The sequence below is a fragment of the Anoplopoma fimbria genome, chromosome 8 (genome assembly GCF_027596085.1).
Source record: "Anoplopoma fimbria isolate UVic2021 breed Golden Eagle Sablefish chromosome 8, Afim_UVic_2022, whole genome shotgun sequence".
NCBI lineage: Eukaryota > Metazoa > Chordata > Actinopteri > Perciformes > Anoplopomatidae > Anoplopoma > Anoplopoma fimbria.
Genome location: NC_072456.1, coordinates 13,319,393 through 13,341,098, shown reverse-complemented (window position 1 = coordinate 13,341,098; position 21,706 = coordinate 13,319,393). Strand labels below are relative to the sequence as shown.

Genomic DNA, 21,706 nt, shown 5'->3' with positions numbered 1-21,706 from the left:
AATTCCCCAACAGATACCAGTTTTAAGACTCATTCTATTGTTATCTGTGAGCAAAGAAAGAACAGCTTGATCTCTGCAGACGGGTTAATAATAATTTTTATTGTAACAAAACAATTGAAAGTGGTGTTCCCCTGCAGGCACCACACATCCACTTACACACTCATGGCTCTTCGAGATGTTTGGATGCCACCAACCTATTAATGAATTCAACTCTACTCATTATCATGTTTCATCTTCAGTATTCAGAAGTGACCCAGTGGGCTGCTGGGAATTTAGGTTTTTCCTACTTATTGGTGGTTTGTGAAAGTTGATATTCTGTAGATAAGAAGCTCTATTACATGGCAACAACAATATGTCAATATGTATGTTAGAACCATGCTTTAGCCAAGTTGTTTAATCTGTTTGTTTTAATGTAAAAAAATAAATAAAAGAGTCATGTTTTGAGTGTTTGCCTCAAATGCTTGTTCTTGTCTGGGTGTAAAAAGGCCTCTGAAAAACCATTTTCCCCCTCATGACACGCTTAATCTCTATTCTGAAACGCGGGTGTTGAAATATTTTTACCCTGAGAAATACAATCAAAGCAGGCCTTAAAGATTATATGATTAAGTAGATGTTGTCCCTTTGTTAGCTTTTCTGACACATATACTTGTGAAACACGACAAAATAAAATTCAAGGACCAGTTTCTCACTCAGCCCATTTGGGTCTGTGGAACCATGTGTGCATGAAACAGTCCCACATAAATAACCAAAACGTACAATGAATGCACAAGAGACATATGGAGAGAGGGAGAGACATGTGAAGTGCAAGTTTCATGAGATTTTAAACACCTACAGATTTGCCGTTTTGACTTTGTGACTCGAACACACCCACACGTTCCTAAAACCCACCTCTTGCTTGTGCTTTCACCGCCTCTCACGCACTCATTTTTGGCCTTTAAGCATTCTTCTAAAAATCTACCCCACCTATTAAAGACACTGGTTGTGTCATATCTTCCAAGCTTCCTGTATGTGATGAGATGGTGTGACACTGAACACAAACCCAAACTGCCAGTAAGTTAGATTTTTTTTCTCTCTCTTTTTCAATTTTCCACTTAAACACATGGAATTTACCTCTTGGTTGCTTACATTAGCTGAAAATAACTGTCCGTGTTTGTGTGTCTTGAACTGACAATGAGTTTTTTCTGTAAAAACAAACTACACTTAATGCAATTTTGTATTTTACATGTATAACCAGTGGTGTTTAAGCGTTGCTCTCTTTGAGTTACACATTAAAACAGGAATCATCGATAGACAAACTGAAGTTTAGCTACTGATTATGAAACTCTCCAACACCCCTTAAACACACAAACACTAAAGCATGATTGAGTAATAAAATGCAATGCAGAACAAGGCTGTGCTTACCTGTTAGAGGTGAGGCTTTTATTAAAACATACAGACCCACTTCAGCTTTAATCACACAGGATCCCCAATCCATCCCCTTTCCATAAACCTGCCTCAGTGCTTCCTTTTCTCAAAATCTGCTGCACTCTAGTTGAAAACCATCTGATGCAATAATTACATAAATTTGCGAAATACATTCTACAAAATGACAGTATTACAAAACTCCCTGACTTGAAACCTGCCTTCAGAGAGTCCGCTGCCCTTTACATTGATATTTTGTTTTCATCATGTGGCCGATATGTTTATCAAGAGCGACTTATAAGTTACAGTTCTAATGTCTGCAACATTACAAGTTATAAGCATTATAACAGTAAAGTGTAAAACACCCTCTAATATATTCAGACATTCCCAGCGACCTTCCCATCAGGAAAACATCTCAAACTTCATGCTCCACTGAGTTACAACTAGTGAGCTTGTGCAGGGCTCAGCATCATGCTCAAGGCCACTTCAGACAGAAAGCTAAAATGGTCGCTGATAAACACATGCGTCCTTGCAGTTACAGGGTATAAACCTGCCAATGCATCCACATGCGTGCTACGCTTTAAGTGTAAATATTGAAGGCCAGTAGTTTGAGGACAGAGGGGCTCTGATTCAGGTAATGCGATTAAAGACTCCTGGTGCCGCAGGTAATGGTACCAGGCCCACTTATAGACTCCTGACCTGAATCCCTGCAGCAGAAAATGGAATTGGTCCCAAACCTCCAAGCCGAGATCACACAGTGTAAAGTTATATTGGGTATTAAACTACTAGAATAAGACTGTGTGTGTGTGCTTGAGCTTGGAAAAGGGTGATCTGCTATTACAAAAAGTGGCAGTCAAAGAGTTCGAATATTGTAATAAGGACAAAAAATGACTGGACATCCCATGAAAAACTAGGCCATGTTATTCAATTACCCTTTTGAGGGAAACGGACCCACACACACAACACACACACACACACACACACACAACTCACACACACAACTCACACACACACACACAGAAATAAAGGTCTCCATTGATTCCAGATTTGTATCAGTAATTGAAACAAACTGACAGCCACAAACGAGTGACTGACAAAGTTCCGTAACCTCAAACATCAGACACACTTTCAGTAGGAACATAACAGACACCCACACAAACATACATGAGTCTACATCATAGACCTCATGGAAAGAAACATCTAGTTAGTTTCTGTGAAATCTAACTTTTGCCACCTGTTTATGAACAATTGCAAAACAATGCCAAAATAAAAAAAGAGAATAATAATAAATAAATTGAGAAAAGAAGATTACAAAAACAACTGCCAACCAACAATTGAAAACAAAGAGGCAGGTGCATTCCTCTTTCCATTCCTCTAATCCAAACACTGCAAGAGATAAGAGAAAAGTTGGTAATGTCTCCCATCAGAGTTAAATAGGAATACACCCAATACACAGAGAGGGATGTAAGAAGGAGCAAAAGAAAGAAAGAGAGAGAGACAGAAGGACAAAGACGATTAAAGGAAGACAAACAAAATGACCAGAGAACAGACCTACCACCGGTCTGAGAGCTCTGAGAGGTCTGGAGTGGGCGACCAAGCGAGCCAGTGTGTCCTCCTCACCCGGTCGGTCCACTACATGAGCGTCGTATGCCACCATGATAGACACCTCCTGCATCATCTTGACTACTCTTGCTCCCAATAATAAAAAGGAGGTAGAGGAAGAAGAAGAAGAAAAGAAGGAGGAAAAGTGGCAGAGAAGGAAAACGAGTGCAGCTGACAGGTTTGAGTTTCTCTCTGAGAGTGAAGGAGGCGACTAGCTGCTTTCAAGAGTCCCTTAGGAGCCGAGCCCCGCCCACCGAGAGCAGGAGGGTGGGGGGAGTGAGAGGGTAGTACAACACACCTGTTTGTTTTCTCCCTCTCCCTCTCTGTAACGCTAGAAGTGTGCGACAAAGGATGATGAGTTTGCTTTTTCTTCCTTTCCACTGAATGAGTCCCCCCCCCCCCTCTCTCTTAACGTATCTCATTAGTACATCCCTCTCACCCTCCCTCTCTCTCTAAAGGTTGCACTCTGAAGTTTTTTTTTTTCTGTTTCCTGCTGCTGATAAAAATAAAGATAAAGGCTTGCTTACACATCTACACTAAGTGTGTGTGCATGTGTTTTTGAGTTAAAGAGAGATAGGAAGGAAGTTGTCAGATCAACCACAGTGACTAATCGTTCATAGTTCCACATCGTTCCGACAGTGAATCCAGGAAGTGAAGTGAAAGCGACTTTAAGGCTGTCCTTGACGGTGCCTGAATACTGTAGCATCCTCTCATAAGACCACACGGCTATAAACTACCTAGCAACCTCTCTGTGGATAGCAACAGATTCCCCTGTTGGAGGAGATGTATCAACAACCATGTGTCTCTGTGTTTCTCTTCCTATGTGCCACTGTGTTTTATCTCTATCACAGTCCTATCTTGCTGCACCATAGAGGACCATTTGTTGATGAAAGGTCCTGTGACAGAGTAAAGAGACTTTTTTTAGAGCAATACTTTTAGGGATTTTATGAGAGAATTCTGCATTTATAGAGGGAGGAGATACAATAAATGATTTACTAGTGTTTATGCATTATGTGAGGGCCACTATTGTGTGAAACATTCGACGCCACTAAAGATCAGGCGCACACAGATCAGGTGCATTAAATTAGGAAAGTAGTAATAGTACAAAGTAACCAGCGCTTTAGAGAATTCTCAATGAAAGCAAGAAGTGACCACATGGAAAAAATAAATAAAACGAGCCACACTGGATCATTTAAATAAAATACATAAATAATATAGGAGACATATTAATAAAACAACATTTCTTAAATACATTTTAACATGAGTAATAGATGGCTATGATTTGTTTAAAAGATAAGGGAGGAAAAATATAAAAATCAATCAGCTATTTTGTGTGCACTAAACTTAAACATCACATAGACATAAAATAGTAGTTATAGTATAGTAGTATATAGTAGTAGTACTTTTTAAGATAGTTAAAAGTGTCCTCTGTAAATCTGGTTCTCTCTGTTGTTGATTCATAAAAGTCAGCTTAGATGACATGAACAAACTATTTTTCTAACTAGCAAGCAAAATGGTCTGTGGTCTGTGTGAGTCTTCATTCATCCATGTACAGTAGGGTCTCTCCCGGAGTCTATATCTTTCTTTCTCTGTAAATTATTCTGTCTGACGGTCTCTCCGCTCACATCCTTCAATCTTCTTTCTCCACCGTCTGTTTAAGTTTAGGTTCTCTGCTGGATGGATTTGGTAAAAAACGGATTAATCAGTCAAACCCTGAGCGGCAAATAAATGTACGACATCTCTCTCTCCTTTTTTCTTAAAGTCCTGAAAAGTCATCACTCCAGCTGCGGTCGGGCGGATGTTTAAGGCTGAGAAATTCAAATTCTTCCCATAATCCCCAGAAAGGCTAAGCCACCCTACTGCCCGTTGTGTTAATCAAGCCAAGGTGCCAGTGAATTCTTTCGATGTTTTAAGCAGCTTACTGAGTTCAGCTGATCCGATTTAGACGTTGACAGAGAAAAATATGTAAAAGGGGGGTGAACAGAGAGCGAAGTGGCTTGGGCTGGCTGCTTTCCCCCTTTTTCTCTGATGGTGTTTGAACATGGCAGCTCTTCCAAGACTCTTCCAGGGAGGGTACTGTATCTACTCTGACTTGTCACAAGCTGATGTGCCATGCTGGGATCTGTTGGTGTATTAGTTTGGGTTGGTTAGATGGTCAGTGGCAAAATTGGGGAAAAGTGAGGAGTCAAAGGAAAGGAAGACTCTTTCTTCTGTTCTTTTTCAGTCTTATTACTCTACAGTCTTTTTTTATTTATCTCCCTCTGGCTGACTTGCTCCATATACTTTTATCCACAGGGAATATTCTATTTTGAGAGTTAAAAGAGTCACTGGCTTAAAAACATGCCAGAAGAAAGATGTATTTGATGATAAGTTGTTAGAGTTCTCAGACTCCAACACACAGTCTTGATGTGTAAACTTTGGCTATTAGGATATGTTCAGTATTCTTCTCTCTAATGAGAATTATAGTGTTTCGAAGAAAACAACTGTGATGCATACGGCCTTCACAGTCACCAGATTAAAATCCAGTTGAAAATCTATGGTACATTTTGGACCAATGTGTAAAACAGCTCCATCACCATAACTGATATAATAATACAGAAAAAGGGAATATGTATAGGACGAATGATGGGGGTTAAGGTTTATGGATTTTTTGTTTATGGCTGGAAAGTGTGTGTATTTCCATTGGTGAGCATGTACATCACATCATTGAGTGTGTGTGTGTGCGCTGTTGTACAACACAAGGCCTGACATGATGCTTTGCCTTGCAGAAGGATTGTGCAACAGTGCCAAATTGCCACCAAGCCACTAGAGATAAACAGTACAGGATATCCTGTATGTAGAAAAACAAAGAAAATACACCAATTCGGGGGGGATCTTAAGCACTTGCCAAGTGTCTGGCCAATACGCCCATGAACACAACACGCCATATCACAACCTGCTTACTCACTGAAAGTTTTTCTGTATAATAAAGATGAAAAAGGCCTTAAAATGTAAAATACTAGTTGAATGTAGATACAGAGAGACATGGAGAGAGATAGAGAGCGAGCAGGCAAGAGAAAGAGAGGAGGGTGGTGGTGAGAGGATTATCTCTTCCATCTTTCTCAGTCGACTCTTTCCTTCCTCTATCACAACACAAGCACAAACACACACACACACACAACACACACACTATCATATACACTGTGTACTACTTTTTGTCTCTGGTGACCTCAGCAAATTCCTGAAATGCCACCAACCTCATTAAGGTCAGTAGGAGAATGATAACGGGGTGTGTTTGTGTGTGTGTGTGTGTGTGTGTGTGTGTGTGTGTGTGTGTGTGTGTGTGTGTGTGTGTGTGTGTGTGTGTGTGTAGGCATGTGAAAGAATCTTTGTGACCACACAACCTGGTAACCATTGAAAAAAACTATCTATGGAAGCCATCTATTATCTGCTTTTGTCATTCCATACCAATAAACTGCATCATAGAATAAAGACTGATAAAAACAGAGCAAAGAAACAACAAAAAATAATAATATGGCATATTGCAAAAGGTAACAGCAGATGACACAACTAACCAATATGTTTAACTGCAAAACTACTGAGCAGGTAGTGTGCAATGGGTTTTTTTTTTAAGAGCTAGTTTGCTTCAAATAGCTGCCTTCTGCAGCCCAAAGCAACGCTATGTTTCTACGCATTGTTTTTACATTGTCATTAGATACTAATTATTGTTTCTATGCAGAATTTATAAGAGACATTTTCCTCCCCTGTCCATTAGGCTTCTTCAACACAGTAGAGGTCCAAACAGCATATAAGCTTTTCCTGTTCTAAACATCCGCTGTGTGATAGCTTCTTTTCTGTTCCACAGAAAGGGATGTTGTTGCAAATCATGCTGTTTGGAATACACAGAATAAGAAAGTACAGAGCAGCATGTCCATGCCTGAAGAGACAGAGAAATTACTCAAGGTAAAGACAAAATAAATTTCCAGGAAACCAAGAAAGAAGATGTCACAGGCCCTCTCACTGTTTTCCTTTTAACTGACAGCTAATCTCTCTCTGTAAAATACAGGGAAAATAAACCAAAGGCTCACAATTCACAGACAGAAAAGAGATAGAAAAATCATAAAGGAAATCAAATAACTGTTCAACCATTACACCTGAGATCTAGTGTTTCATGGGTAAATCAGGGATGTCATTGTGGTAGACATGACAATCATTTAATAGCCACAAAAGCCAAAACTCTACTTGACATGCTCCGGGACGTCTCACCCCTGGTTAAAGGTATTTCTGCCTCAGTGGGAGATGCCAAGACAGGAATTCCTCATTGTGTTGGTTGGAATCAATCCCATAGTCACTCCAGGAATGATGTGTTTGTGCGTTTGAACACACTTTAACAACAGTTTTCTTTTAAGGCATGTCTTGATTTCACAGTTAAACTTAGTATTCACATATGGGGTAATAAGTAAGGAATAAAGGGCTTGTGGATAGTAAATTCATGTTTTTGTCTGTAGAGGTCCTTACCTTGATGTTGCAGGCCTGCTCCATAAGCCTGCGGGCGTTTTCCGCAGCTCTGTAGCGTTTTGGAAGCTGGACTCTGAAGAACTTGAGAGCCCCTTCAAAGTCCGCCTGCAAGAGGTCCTCTTTAGACGTCTGGAGCAAGACATGAGGAGTTGGGAGGAGAGAGGAAGTGGTGGTTGAGAAAGATAAACAAAGGACGGCCATTTTAATATATCACTCGAAGTTATTCTAATTTTGACGAAGTATATAAATCAAAGAGGGCAAAAGCTTAGTGCCTCAAAATAAAAACAAATATTATAATAAAAGTCCACCTAGAGTTATTGAATTACATTACTCTAGCAAGATAGTGTGAGTACAGAGGTTAGAGCAGAGAACATTGACGGGGAAGTTAGTTGTTTGAAAACACTCCCCTCCATTGAAATCATGTGGAAAGATCCGCACGCAAAAGCCTCAAACAATGCAGTGGGGCGGCTCATTCGCTGAACTTGAATATGAATCAGAGTCAATAACAATCAATAACACCATCTTGTGGTGTGAGGATGAATTGTCACAAGAATCTAACCAGAGATACTACTATATGTAATGGCTGATGAACTGTTACTCAAAGACCAAGTCTGCATGTATGTTTTTAAAAGTAAAACAGAGTAGATCATGTTTGGGCTGTTTCATTTCTGATGGTAGATGATATTATTGAATCAATTATTATGAAATATAAAACTTCTTGACGGTGTCCTTTTATATTGCATGAGTTTTCCATGTTCATCTATTCTTGTATGATCTGAGTTTTTAGCAAAAAGCTAACAGGCTAGCCATCTCTTTAAAAAAAGAATCTTCAGGCAATTGTCTGGCACATTCATCCAGTGTGTCATTCAGAAAAGTCCACAGCAGGAGTAGCTCTTTCCATTATCAACAATAGTCAAACTAACAACCATGCCATTTTATCTCTAAACCCGACCATCCCTGCATGCTCAGTTTCTTTCATCCAGAGTCTGCTTCCCAGTCCCCTTCTCTCACCGCCAGCAGCTTAGGGACGAAGAGCCGGTGTCCCATCCCAAGGAGACCCATCACCTTGCAGTACGAGTCCGCTGAGGCCTGACTGCTCTGGGCCCCCTCCTCCTCCGACTTTCCCTCCCCGTCATCCACCGCCATGCGCACTGCTGGAAGGGTCAGATGCGTGGTCGAGGCAGGTATTGGGGGAGGGGATGGAGGCGGGGTGGGGCATGGTGAGGGAGAGGGGCGGTCCCGCTCCGGGGCCAGGGTGGCAGATGACTCCAGCGTGTCGTCCGGATGTCCCAGTGGGTTTCTTGAAGTTTGAGGACGGGTGGACTGGGAGCAGAATGTGTTCAACTTAGGTGAGCCGAGATCCGCCTTGAGGTCGCCGTCTAGCCAAACTGGCTGAGTTTTGGTGAACCAGGTAACTGACCTTCTCAGAAGAGATGCTTATTATGTCAGTGTCACAACAGACTGATGCTCAGGACGCCAGCTCGGAAAGAAGAGAGGAGCTGATCACAGGAACACACAGCAACTCAGCAGAGACAGCCCAGGCATCCAAGGCATGCATCATTAAGATTGATCCAGTTTAAAGAGGCAACACAGAGTTTAGACAAGTGGACAAGATGTCAGTGGAGGCCACACAGCTTGTACCACTGTCAGAGCCCAGTAACGGCCACAAGGTGCCACGAAATAACAGTCAGGAAATGATGTGTTGACGCTGATTTCAGCATAATGCTGAGTCTTCCAGCTACCTGATGCTGGATTCACTTTGAAATCCAGTCACACTACCCACTCTCATTGTCCCGTGCCAAACTCCCCCAAACCAATTCCAATCCAGTACGCTGTTGCCAAGCAACAAAGCTGCTCAACACGTGGACCGCTGCTCAGGAACAGCAGCGATGGCTGAGTACTCCACCTTTTTTATTTTTCCTTCGTTGCTAGACTTCAAAGACGAAGGGAAAATCTCCCTCTGTCTGCGCAACTGAGTGGCCCTAATGCTCAAGGCTTGGTTTGTGTGAGATGACACATCAAAGCACTCGATACGTTTTTTTACCCGGTTTCCAAACGGGAGGCCGCACCTGGTATGAAGCTAACAGGATTTTAACTTTCTTTGAAATCAAGAACAGCCTGAAATAACAGTATGAATCCTTTTATCTGAAGAGCCCAAGTCAAAGCCTGAGCTGTTGGTCCTGATGAAAAGGCAGATGCAGACCAAATGTGGTCTGTTTGTGTGGGAGGTTTGCACTTTTCTGCCTTCAGGAGATGATGATGCACTTGTGTTTGTTTATGGCTGAGTGCATGCTGAACTCGTTGAGTCAGATTTAAGCCAATGATGCATGAAAAACAAGTTGAGTTTGGAAAGAGGTAGAAAAACAGAACAAAGTAGATCACGATAGCCTCCCTGTGTCTTTGCTCTTCCTCTTCAGCAAAATAACCCTCTGATCTGAAGTCTGACCAGATCCAATCCTCATAGAGCAGTGAAAGCACAGTCCAGAGTGGACTCCAGTGTCCGTCCCTCCGGAAGATTTTCTTCAACAGCAGCAGCAGCCAGGCATCCGGTCTCTATGGGTCAGTAGATCTTTTCGATGGGAGCCAGCTCCTTCAGATGGAAAGTCACTTCTGCCTCTCAACTGTGATGTTGAGTGTTTGCATGAGTGTGTATGTTGTGCTATCGGGAGCGATGGCCCTGGCAAACAGCTGGGGTGAGGCAATGCTGGAAACCACACAGTGTTTCCTGTCCACAGCTTCTCTCTTTTTTCACTGTCTCAGCTTTCCTCTCTTTCTCTTCCCCTCACTTTCTCTTTGTTATGCTAACAGCTAACGGCTAGCAGCTAGCAGGGGCGGCTCCATTGCAGAGGTCTGGGTGGTGGAGAGAGGTAGCGTGTTGAAGAAATGCATAGCCAGCCAACAGAGAGGAGGATAAGGCGGAGGTAGAGCAATCGGAGGTAAAGAAGAGAGAGAATGAAGAACTGTGGGCGAGAAGAAGCTTTAAGCAGGCATCCATGTGAGGTAAAGATGAGGAGGAAAAAAATAACAAATCACAGAGCTTTTTACATCCAGGTCCAGATTGCTAACGCTATAGCTTATGCTCCTGTTGTGATGTGGATGGCGACTGCTAGCAGGAGAGGGAGGGAGTCAAACGCAGATGTAGGGAGAGCGGAGAAGAGAACGAGATGGATAGAGGAGGGAGGAGGGAGTCTCGGGGGAGAATGCCGTCATGGCTGGCCAATGACAGGCAGGCAGTGGAAGCCTCTTCCACCCTGCTCTAATGCTCATTTGTTCTTCATTTCCGACCATCACATGCACCACATCTTTCTGTCTGACACACAGATTACATTATGGCTCAGATATAGAGAAGGAGGGTGTTTTAAAACCAACCATGTAGGATTTATTTAGAGAGGAAAGCCTGGGTGTAGCTGCATTACTACATAAAAGCAAAAACATAGCACATTTACTATTGTTATTAAAATCATGAGCCAATCTGCAAAAATCGGCTTGGCTTCATTGGTTTTTATGTAGATCTGTTTAATGATATACAGGTGTTTACGTTAAAAAGTGTATCATAACTCAGTAGAGGCATATATTTTATAGGACTGGTTTTGGTGGCGAACAAACTATATTTGAGCATACCTAATAATTTATAAATTTCGTATTTTTCTGTCTATTGATTTTCTAGCCTCCTATTTTTTTTTTATCAGTATCTGTAAAGAAGCATTTTACAAAAATACTTCAGGATCTGACATTAACATACATTAATAAATAAATATAATAATTTGATTGACTTGACATAACGTTGCTTATGAGCTTATTGGGGGACCAAGAATATCTAAAGACATCTAACTATCTTATAACATCCCCCTTTTCTGTCCAAACTGGCTGATAATGTATTTTTGGCATGTTCCTTTATTTATTGATACATTTGGTTTACTTGATTTTTTTAAGTAACCATGTTTTTGGGAAAGTAGAGTATGCAGTAAAACACTTGATAGTGTGATTACTATGGGGAACTACTAGTTAAAGAACCTTTTCCACCTGAGAATTGAGAATTACACTTGTGTTTTACCTGATTTCCTTTAGCTATATGAATAAGAAATTATTTTTGTCTAAAAGAAGGAGATTATTTTTGTCAAACATATTCTGTAAAATACTGTGATAAAAAATCAAACATGAGTACGGGTTGCAGCATGACTTACAACGGCTGTCCCATCAAATTAATGACCCCATTGTCCAAGCAGACACCGATCCATCCTGCCACAAACAGATCGGATAACACAACAAATAGTAATTCTATACCATTCTGCTCTAACAGCAACAACATGCAAGTTTAATTTGGTTATATATATTTTTTCTTTTAAACTCAAGGAGATATTTTCTTTACATTTCTTTACCACACTTAAAAGTTTATTTGTTGTAAAAGGTTTAATTCTGCCTCTTTTGGTTTTTAATGTTTCTTTTTGAAAGTGCGACTAAAATCAGGATTGATTTTAAATCAAATGGTTTTTGCTCTTTTTTATCTTGTATGTTTAATCTCTGTCTATTGATTGTTAAGTATGTGTGCCTATATTTTTTCCATTTTAGCGCACCCAAAATTATTTTTTTATGGAAAATTATCTTTATCAACCTTTGAGGGAAACTGCATGGAATCCCTGTACGCACCTATATCTGTATTTTAATGCTATAAATGTAGGTGCATTTGTTAATACATTAGAAACTTTAGTTGAGGGCGGGGTGGGTTTTAATTAAAAAACATTATTGCAATAGATCCAATTTGTATAATACTCAAAACATAAACTACAAAATAATAGTAAAATTAAACATGGCAAGGCCTCACATGGTGTTGTGACACATGCTGCATCAGAATCATCATGATCAACATGATATTTAACATAATGAGTCTTTATCTACAAATGAGCCTCCTCACTTCTAGATGCAATTTCTGATTTGAGCACTAGGGGGCAAGAAATGCCAACGAACGAACTCTCCATCTCTTCTCTTCTCTTCTCTTCCAATCACTTTAAACATAAAGGACTTAAGGCACCTCTTCATACACAATGCCTCTTCTGCAAATTCATGCCTCTCAAAACTGGCATCAGTGTTTGGTGGCAACATTCTCACTAATATCCACTCCAACAAACTGCTCAGAAAATCTGCTCGTAACTACCATCTTTATTGTTTAATTGCAATAAATGTGTAAATAAAAATGTTAAGAGCTTTTTCCTTAAAGCTACATGGGTTTATCTTTGGTACACCAAACTTAATTAATTAATCATCATACAAACAAGGTATATTGTTTCTCTTTTTAAATCAAAGTGGATTCAAAACTAATTTGATAGTTAAGTGAATTTAGGCAGGTGGTAACAGATAAATGAATGAATGAAAGTGAGAACTAACCTTGAGCAGGGCCAGTGCTACATTGAAGATGATGCTCAGACCCTGGAAGAGAAAAGAGAATTAGATATAAAGTCAGAAGCAAGTAGAGGCAAAACTATCATGTTCATGTGTCAAGTTTAAGAGTATTGATTTCTGAAACTGAAGATTTTATTTAGGAACTGAAAAGTAAATGATGTCAGCTTCAAATGGATATTACTGTACACCATATCTAACCTTCTGAAAAATATTACTGACATGTCTGAAATCCTTAGAAAACACAACTTCAAAGATGACATTTTTCCACACAAGTAGATATCTGACTTGAAAACTCCTGGCCAATTAAGTTATAATACCACAATTAACTTACAAACATGTTCAACTGATATACATTTTCAGGTATGTGATTTTACTGTAGCCTATACCTTATTTGCCTTGATGGTTTATTGCTTTATTGCTGAAGCCAATCATTTTATTCACTTTGAACAGTGCCGCACAGATTTAGTTGATCAGCACCATAATTAAATTTAATATTTAAAATAAGGACAACACTCATTGAGAGTTGAACTACAGTAACTTAAACAATAAAGAGCAGAGAGAGGTACAGTAAAAGGGACAAGAAGGCAAAACAAGATAAAGCTAAAAGTTTACTGTGTTTCATTCATTACATCTAAAATGTTTCCATATGAGTCACAAATGAATGTGGTTGGACATTTTGTTTCTATTCACTGCTTCATATGCACAATAATGCTGTGACAGTGTGTTTTTTCCTTCCTCCTCTGTCAACACAATGCTTCTGATTATGACACAGAAAGAAGGAAAATGTAAAACTGATGTCAGCTCTGCATGGGAACACCCATCTCCTTGGTCTCCCTGACAACCAGTTCACATGGCAACACAGAGCTAAAAATATCTGGACAGCTCTAAAAATAACTGGAGAAAGAGAAAAGAGAGGGGGAGCTCTGCCTTCACACATCTTTCATTGTAGGCCTCAAGATGGTGCTACAGTGCTGAGGCAGGATCAAAGGCATGCATGAGCGAAAGAAAGATAATCTCACAGTGAGCATATCAGAGCAAGGCAGATTCATGGGGAGAAAGAGAGATAAACATGCAGAGAGGGGAGACATCATGACATGGGAGGAGTGAAGATTCAGGATTGCATGATGAGTGCAAACAAACATTAAGATGTATGTTGAGTAGAGTTGAGTAAATAGAGGTGGATAGGTAGGATCAATTTCCAGTTCAAATGTGAAATTCTTTGTAAGAAATAATGCTGGACAATACTAAATAGTTATTGGTAACTAAAGTGGTAATGACCAATGACTCTACAGCGGCTCACATTGAAACAAAAAATAGTCACATGTCATCAAGTTGGAGCCTGGGACTCCCCACAAATCAGCAGAACTTAAGTGTCTTGCATCAGTGATAAAAAAACAGCCTAACATAAGTCCAGTAGCCTTTTACTTTTTCTACTTGTGAGGTAATGTTGGAGATGTTGGAGATGTTGAATGACATAATACTAAATTCAAAATAATAAATAAAATTATGATAAATTATGAATAATAATAATAATGAAAAAAAAAATTTGGTGACAGTGAAATGTAGTAGATATGTAAAGAGTAACATAATTATCAAAGTAAACTGTAGAGGGAACTTAATCAAGGAAACACAACAGCAGTGATAAATAAAAAGGGATGAGGAAAAAGCGAGAGAAAGGGAACAGTAGCTGAGAGGGGATGAAGAAGGGAACAGAAAAGAAGGGAAGATGACAATAAATAAATAAGAATAAACAGCAAATAAGTAAAGCCAGTGAAGAGGTGGAGCAATGACAGACTGCTGTATAAAAAGGAAAAAGATCAGAGAAAAAACTAAAAGAAATGATAGACTCACAGCTATTTAAACAAACATACGATTGAGTCAATAAACACAGAATGAAAGTAGCAGAAAGGAAACAAAGCAAAAAAAGTTGTTAAACAAATAGCAGGAAAGAGGGAAATAACAGCAAGAGTAAACTAAGAAAGAGAATCAGACAAAGAGAGGAAGCAATAAAAGAGTGGGAGAAGATGATGGAGAGAGCCAAGAGGACAGCAGACAGAGAGAGATGCAGGAGATGAGAATTCTGGTTTAACGAGCAGATTCTCATCATGCGGCTCATTGGGTGAGAAAGACCTGGGAAACTTTTAATTGTTCTGCCTGGGGCCAATAGGAAACAGAGGGAGGGTGAGAGGAAGGGAGGGAGCTAGGGGGAAGGATGTGGAGGGGAGAGGAAACAAATAGGGCATTTGACTTTTGATGTTTTATGCAATGAAACTTTTCATAACAAGTCAAAAATGTCAAGAAATATATCCAAAAACCCAAATAATACATCACAATTCTTTCTATCGTACACGCAAACATAAAACGCATAATTCCAGTAAGTTATTATGTTAGATAACAAGCGAATCATACTATTTTGCTGAGACACCTGGAAAAATGGGTCTGTGTGATATTGCCCCTCAACTGTTAACAGAACTCAAGCTGTTGTTATGGGTAACGCCTCTCCTTAATCTGCTCATGCTGGACGCGGTGTTCCTCAAGGCTTTGTTCTTGGCCCCTTGTTACATTAGGTTTCTACACTCCAAACAGAATATTTATTTTCTATAAAGGACGCAGCTGCATGGTTCAACCTCCAAATAGGGCCTCAGTCAGACACTCCCAAGGCATCCTCATTACACAATTGGCTTCACCAGGTCTTTCTGGAAGCCTTACCGGCCACCTGATCTGATTCACCAGCCGGTGGTGATCATCTACAAGCTCTGTTTCACTCTTCACCTGAGTTGGCAAATCAAATGACCACGGATCAGATGATGCAGCCAAAGACATAAAAACTCAGGCGTGGATCATCAATCTTAAGATAAAGTATACAGTACCAGGTAATGCCATATGCTTGAACTTGGTGTTTGTTAGACAGACTTTGACAAGTCCCAAAAAACATTGCAGGGGTTCAGATCTAGTGAAACACCTGCAGGTTTCTCCAAAGTTAACCACTTGAGTATTGAAGAATTGAGTTGAGGAACATGTAAGACAACTGATTTAAGGAGTTGGACGTGTTTTTTCCAGAATTTGCTCAGAAAGCTCCTCTGTGATCTCCGGTGAAATACACCAATGTTAAAAAAGTGGTTCCAGAATACCAGAGAATGATTCAAAAGATAAAATATAATATCTATAGTTGTAATATTTGAAATAGTGGTCAGACATGAAGTAAACTATAGGCTTTGAAAGAAGGTCTCTTCAGAGGAGCTTTCTGTAAAAATGTTTTAGAACAAGAAGCAGCGATCGCTATCGGGTCATGTGGTTCAAATGACATTAAATCAATGATTGTATCTGCCCTTAAAAGCCTGATCAGCGCATCCCGATTGATTACATTTGTAAGATATTAGATCAAACCAAAGCTGGTCAGTAGAGTGTCACTGTACAGTTGAACCAACTTCTCCTCCCTCCATCCTTTTCTTTCCTGTTTTACTTTCATGTCTCCTTCCTCCTACCTTAATGGTTGCCATACTCCCTCCTAACATACCAGTGACCTTCTTTCCTACCTCCTTAATAATCTTCTCATCTTTTTGGATGGTTGTACCTCTCCTAATTGACAATATAAACCAAATCACTCTCCACATACTACCAGTAAAAAGAAGTGCATTGAGCCAAATTATACCTCACAGAGCAGCAGGTCAGTGATGTGGAAAACCATGCACAGGGGGAACTTGGCAGTGAAGAGGGTGAGGAACCACTGGGAGGCGTACATGTGTGCCTCCAGGTTCAGCTTCTGGAAGTGGGACCACAGGTCTGGAAGCAGATCCTGTGGGAGCAGATAGAAGACAAGGAGGAGGAGAAACCTATGAGATGAAACAGCATTTACAAGAACAGAAGGATGTGGCTCTGTTTGTCATTTTAATTTTACATTATTTCATTTTTACTCATCCTTTATTAAATCATGCCATCTCACTGCAATGATAATCTCTTTTAAGAGAGCCCCAAGAACAAAAGAAAAAGTTAAAAAAGACAAGTAACACAATTCAATATTAAGTCCCAGTTGCCCAAAAGTCAGAGACATTATTCATACACTGCACACTTTTTCAAACTATATAAAAAGAAAAAGATACTAGATAATACAAAGCTGTAAGAAAGAGCGATTCTACTTTTGTTGAGGAATCTTTTTCATCGAATCAAAGTTTATATTTGAATATTATTATATTTTTCTGTGTTATCAATTTAATGAGGGTTCCAACATTTGTTCTTTTCTGCCACAAATTATTCTCTTTCCTCACTATTTGTTTGTTCCAGTTAATCTGTTTTTACGTTATTGTTTTTTGATTTATACCTCAAAAAGACAGCTGAAGCTTTCAAGTATAAAAGTACGTTTGTCTTAGAGTCATGCAATCAGCAAGATAGCAATTCACTTTGGCAGCAACACTTACCGTGTCACAAGACACCTGACTGGATCAGATAGTGAGCTCCCACCTGTACGCTAATAATTAGCAGTCAATGCTAACATCCTTACATTGAGCGCATTTGGTCGATGCTAAATGAGTCTTGATGCTGTGAGACAACTGCTGGCAGGGCGAGGATGGATTTCAGGGCTAAAATAAACTCTACTCAGTGGATGGATTTTGGCTGTAATGCCTGAGTTGGATGGGACTCAACCAGCACCAGGAACATCAGCCTCAATAGACAGAAAGAATGCTTTTTAGCCTACAGAGACCGCAAGTCTCACACACATGCTTATAAGTAATTCTTGTTACATTCTATTATATTTTGTGAACAGAAAGGAGTCATCAAGGCAACAACAAACATGTCGTCCCCCACAGATGATGCAATCACTGGTAACATGCTCTATGTAAGCTAGTCTGCTAGTCTTTTCTTTTTAGTGGCAACCAGTTGGAGTAATTGCACAAACCCTGCATTCAATCATTAATTAAGTGTAACAGCCCAAGGGACCGTCTCAATGAAGTAAAAATGTTGGAAAATCAAATCTTGTGTAAATTACTTTCCTTGAGACCAGTCTGTGCAACAAGGATAGCTGGATATGTGAAGTGAATTTCATCGCATTTTAACTGATGATGAAGACGAAACGACTGATTTAAAGGCCAAGTCGTTTTAATTTCTGCCAGAAAGCGGTGAGATTTATAATTTCTTCAACAACACCCAGAAGTGTCTGAAAAACGTGTGATGAACGAACTAATAAAAGAAACAAAGATCATGAACAAACTGGGAGTGATTTGTGGTCGAAGCCTTATAGGGTTGCAATTCGGGAGAAGCCATTTCAGGCGCCATGGCACCAGAAGTAAAATTTCCATGAATTGTTTCCCTATATTTGACATTACGTTATTTATAATTGAAGCACTTCTACAGCTTGGATTATCATGACATTCCCTCAGTTAAATTACGAGTACAAAACATTAACAACTGCCGGTTAAGAAGGTAGATGTCAACTATGAGTCCCAAGGTAAGTTTTTGGCAACAAACATCCCATCATTAAACTTAAATTGGCGTGAGAATTTTTTTTTACATATATTGTCTAGAAAATTTAAAACTCAATCTGTTTTAATCCATTTAGTCTTAATTTCTGGGTCAATTTAGGATTAACTTGGACATTATGTTGCTTTGATTCTCAACTGCATTGACTTGAATTCGCTAGCGCTTTCATTGGCACCTCTGGCTGTCTTCTCCTTCATGCTAAATGACTGTAATGTAATTTAATGACCAAGGCTCATGTGTATTGTAGTATTTTGAGCCGTCTGCCAATGTTGAAATGATGAGAACACTTGATTTATCGAAAATGCAGATCAAATAATTTAAACAGGTGGCCATAAAATTAACCAATCGAGTCTTTACTCAATGCAGGAGAGTCCTAGGTTTATATGGTGATTAACAATAAGTATATTGTTTGAAGAAAAATTTGCAAAGGGAATATAGTACCGGAAAAAGAACTTCCAGAACCAGTGGCCCCGCCCACTTCTCAACTCTTTTTCATCCATTGTCAGTCCATCCAGTCAGGTTCGTCTTCTCCGCATTATGTTACTTTCCACTGCATTACAATACATTCCACTACATTTCAAATATTATAAAACAGTGCATCACTAACCTGCATCAGCCTCTCCAGCTGGTAGAACTTGCAGTGAAGATCCTCAAAGTTGTTTTTGTAGAGAGCTCTGAGGCCGTAGTCATACATGATTTTTACCAACACACAGAAAGCCTGTTCCTCTGGCATCTGAAACAACATGGATAACAATAAACTACAGGGACATGAACTTAAAGTCTGAACAACTCACTGTTCAAAATGTACATTTGAGGCAACAAATGAAACCAGGACATTTTGTTTGCCTCCCTTCACGAGAACTGGTGGTCACACCTTCTTCAAGACAAGATCAGCCACATTTTATTATTCAGCACTCTTTGACTGACTCAAAATAAAGCCTGAAGGACAGAAGAAGCTGAAGGTGTGAATGACATTAAGGGACAAACTTCACGGATTTTATATGTGTAAGTGTGCAAAATGTGCTTTAATGGGAGTGCTTCATTGTGTGTTGCTTGGATGAATGAAGATAAGAGACATTTCAAACCTGTGTGTGTTTCTGTGTGGTTATATGGGTTTATTCCTCTCACACACATGCATGCACGCACTCACTCACTCACACGCACACAAACACACAGTGAGGTGATATTTAATCAGAGTGACAGTATGTGTTTGGGGCTGAATGGGCTCCTGCAGGTAAACCAGAACCCCTATTAATATTCCTGACATCTCCTCTATAACCTCTCCCTTCTTCCTCTTCTTCCTCTATAACCCGTCTGCCTCCTCTTCCAGCATAACCTCTCTTTCTTTTACTGCTGCTTTCTCTCCCCCTCTTCCTCTTTACAGCCTCCTCCTCCATTACTTCCTCCTGTTTTCCTCCTCCACACTCCTATCTATTCCACTCCAGTCCATGTTCCTCTGTACATCATGGTGTGTCTTGACTATAATTATCCATTGCTCTCCCACATGACTATCCCAGCATCTCTTCTCACCCCAACTCCTTTCGACCTCTCTTCCCCTCTCCACTCTTCCTCCGTCTTCCTCCTCTTTAACCTCTACTGCCCTTGGAAATTGGACATAAACCAAACTTCGTCCTCCACTTAGGACTCCCGCCTCCTTCTGTCTACTCCTCTGACTCTCCTCCATCGGTCTTTTAACAACTTCCCTAAACACAAATGTTTTAGATTTTGCAACATAGTTTGAACAGACAATAAACATGGAACAAAGGAATGAAAATAAATAATTTAATTTAAAGTGCATGGGGACAGGTTTATAGAGCAGACGTTCTTTAAGAAACGCGTGTCTGACTGTGACCTTGAAATTAAATCGCTGAGAGAGTGAATGAGTGTCTCGTCTACCTCTTTACCACTTCTAGTTTTCTGCTATGGCTGTATTATGCTTTATCAGCTTTACCTTCTCTTGCAATCTGTCACACCCTCTATTCGTCCACATCATTCTGCTATGAAGCCTGTTCATTCCAGCGGTCAGCCAGAGACGTTCTTTCTGTCTCCCTCTCAGCCTCCATTTATTCTCATATTTTGTCTCAGCTCTGCTTTATTACACCCAGCACAAGCTTTGGTTTCTATAGATGCAGAGAGGTGTAGCTGCAGCGGCACAATGCTGACATATTTTGTCTCTTACAGTGTCAATCTTGTAATAATTTGATTAACTGCTGTCCTCAAACACAGTCTGTAGCATCAGGGTAACATGCATTTTCAGAGAGTGTGAATGGGAAAAGAGAAAAGCACAAGAAACAAGTTCTTTTGTAAATGTAAAAGAGGTAAATGTTATAGATTCACTCTAGGCTTTACTAATGTTGTTAATGAGAATGTGCATGTAAAGAAGGAAACAAAACAACATTGTTATTGTAAACTGTTGTATTCAACCTAGGTTTGCATACATGTGTATGTATTGTATCCATCTAGTCATCTACCAGTGCATTGTCTTGACCATGAGACAGCAGGTTCAGTGGATGCCAGGATGACAAGTTAACTCACATGAAGCAGGAGAACAGCAGCGAGGAACGACTGACCCTGGCAATAACCAATTTCTTCATCATAGACAGAGTAGGCCTTTGAGAGAGAAAGAAAAAAACAAATTCAGTTTGGTTATTCTAACAGTTTTCAAACCAACCTGTGTGGACACATTAACTGTAATAATTTGTGGAACAGACAGTGGTGACCCTTGATGTGAAGTTGTGTGTGTTGCAGCTAGAGTTGGTCTTTAAAATACTGTCAGGATCAGCAATAGTCACAAACTGGTTGCTGATTGTTTCGCACAGGTGCTAATGACAAATCCATATAATACTGGGACTCTTAATACCATCACCATGGATGTGACATTACTGATGAAGAGTGAAAATGCCTTACATCCGCGAGTGGTTAAGGCTAAATATTGGAAGCTAAAAGTTACTACTGATGAACAATACTACTTATTTATTTACACTTGGACTTGAGCCTGTTGACTTAAAATTACTTGATACCTTTCCCCACACCCCGACATTTTTAAATGTGTTATTTAGAAAGTGTGCCACAAATCAATCAATAAAGCTTTTTTTCCTGAATCAACTAATGTCAGCGCTATTAAATCCAAGCAAGTCGACACTTAATTTGCCCGGATCCATTTGGTTCAAACCAATCTGACCGCATCAAATCAAGCTGCAGGAGAAAACAATGAAGGACTAATGTTACGATACCTTAGGTAATTTAGTTCACATACAAAAAACCTACATTGTGGTCAACAAAGAACAAATGAAGTGAAAAGAGCATTATGACTACTTTTGGACTAAAAACTCAA

At 39.8% G+C, this 21,706-nt stretch overlaps 1 protein-coding gene across 3 annotated transcripts in view; it reads right to left on the bottom strand.

Moving 5' to 3' along the window:
* The window catches only part of rabgap1l (RAB GTPase activating protein 1-like), a 103,885-nt gene that overhangs the window by 10,550 nt on the left and 71,629 nt on the right, over positions 1 to 21,706 (bottom strand). For 2 of the 3 annotated variants that reach the window (XM_054603533.1, XM_054603534.1), the window contains exons 15-19: positions 20,908 to 20,982; positions 18,980 to 19,105; positions 16,550 to 16,693; positions 12,883 to 12,924; positions 7,501 to 7,629 (exon numbers count right to left, since the gene is read on the bottom strand). In XM_054603533.1, coding sequence (XP_054459508.1) covers positions 7,501 to 7,629; positions 12,883 to 12,924; positions 16,550 to 16,693; positions 18,980 to 19,105; positions 20,908 to 20,982 — 516 coding nt within the window. Of the gene's footprint in view, positions 1 to 2,956; positions 3,106 to 7,500; positions 7,630 to 12,882; positions 12,925 to 16,549; positions 16,694 to 18,979; positions 19,106 to 20,907; positions 20,983 to 21,706 lie in introns of those variants that run through there. The other variant, XM_054603535.1, reaches the window with a different exon arrangement.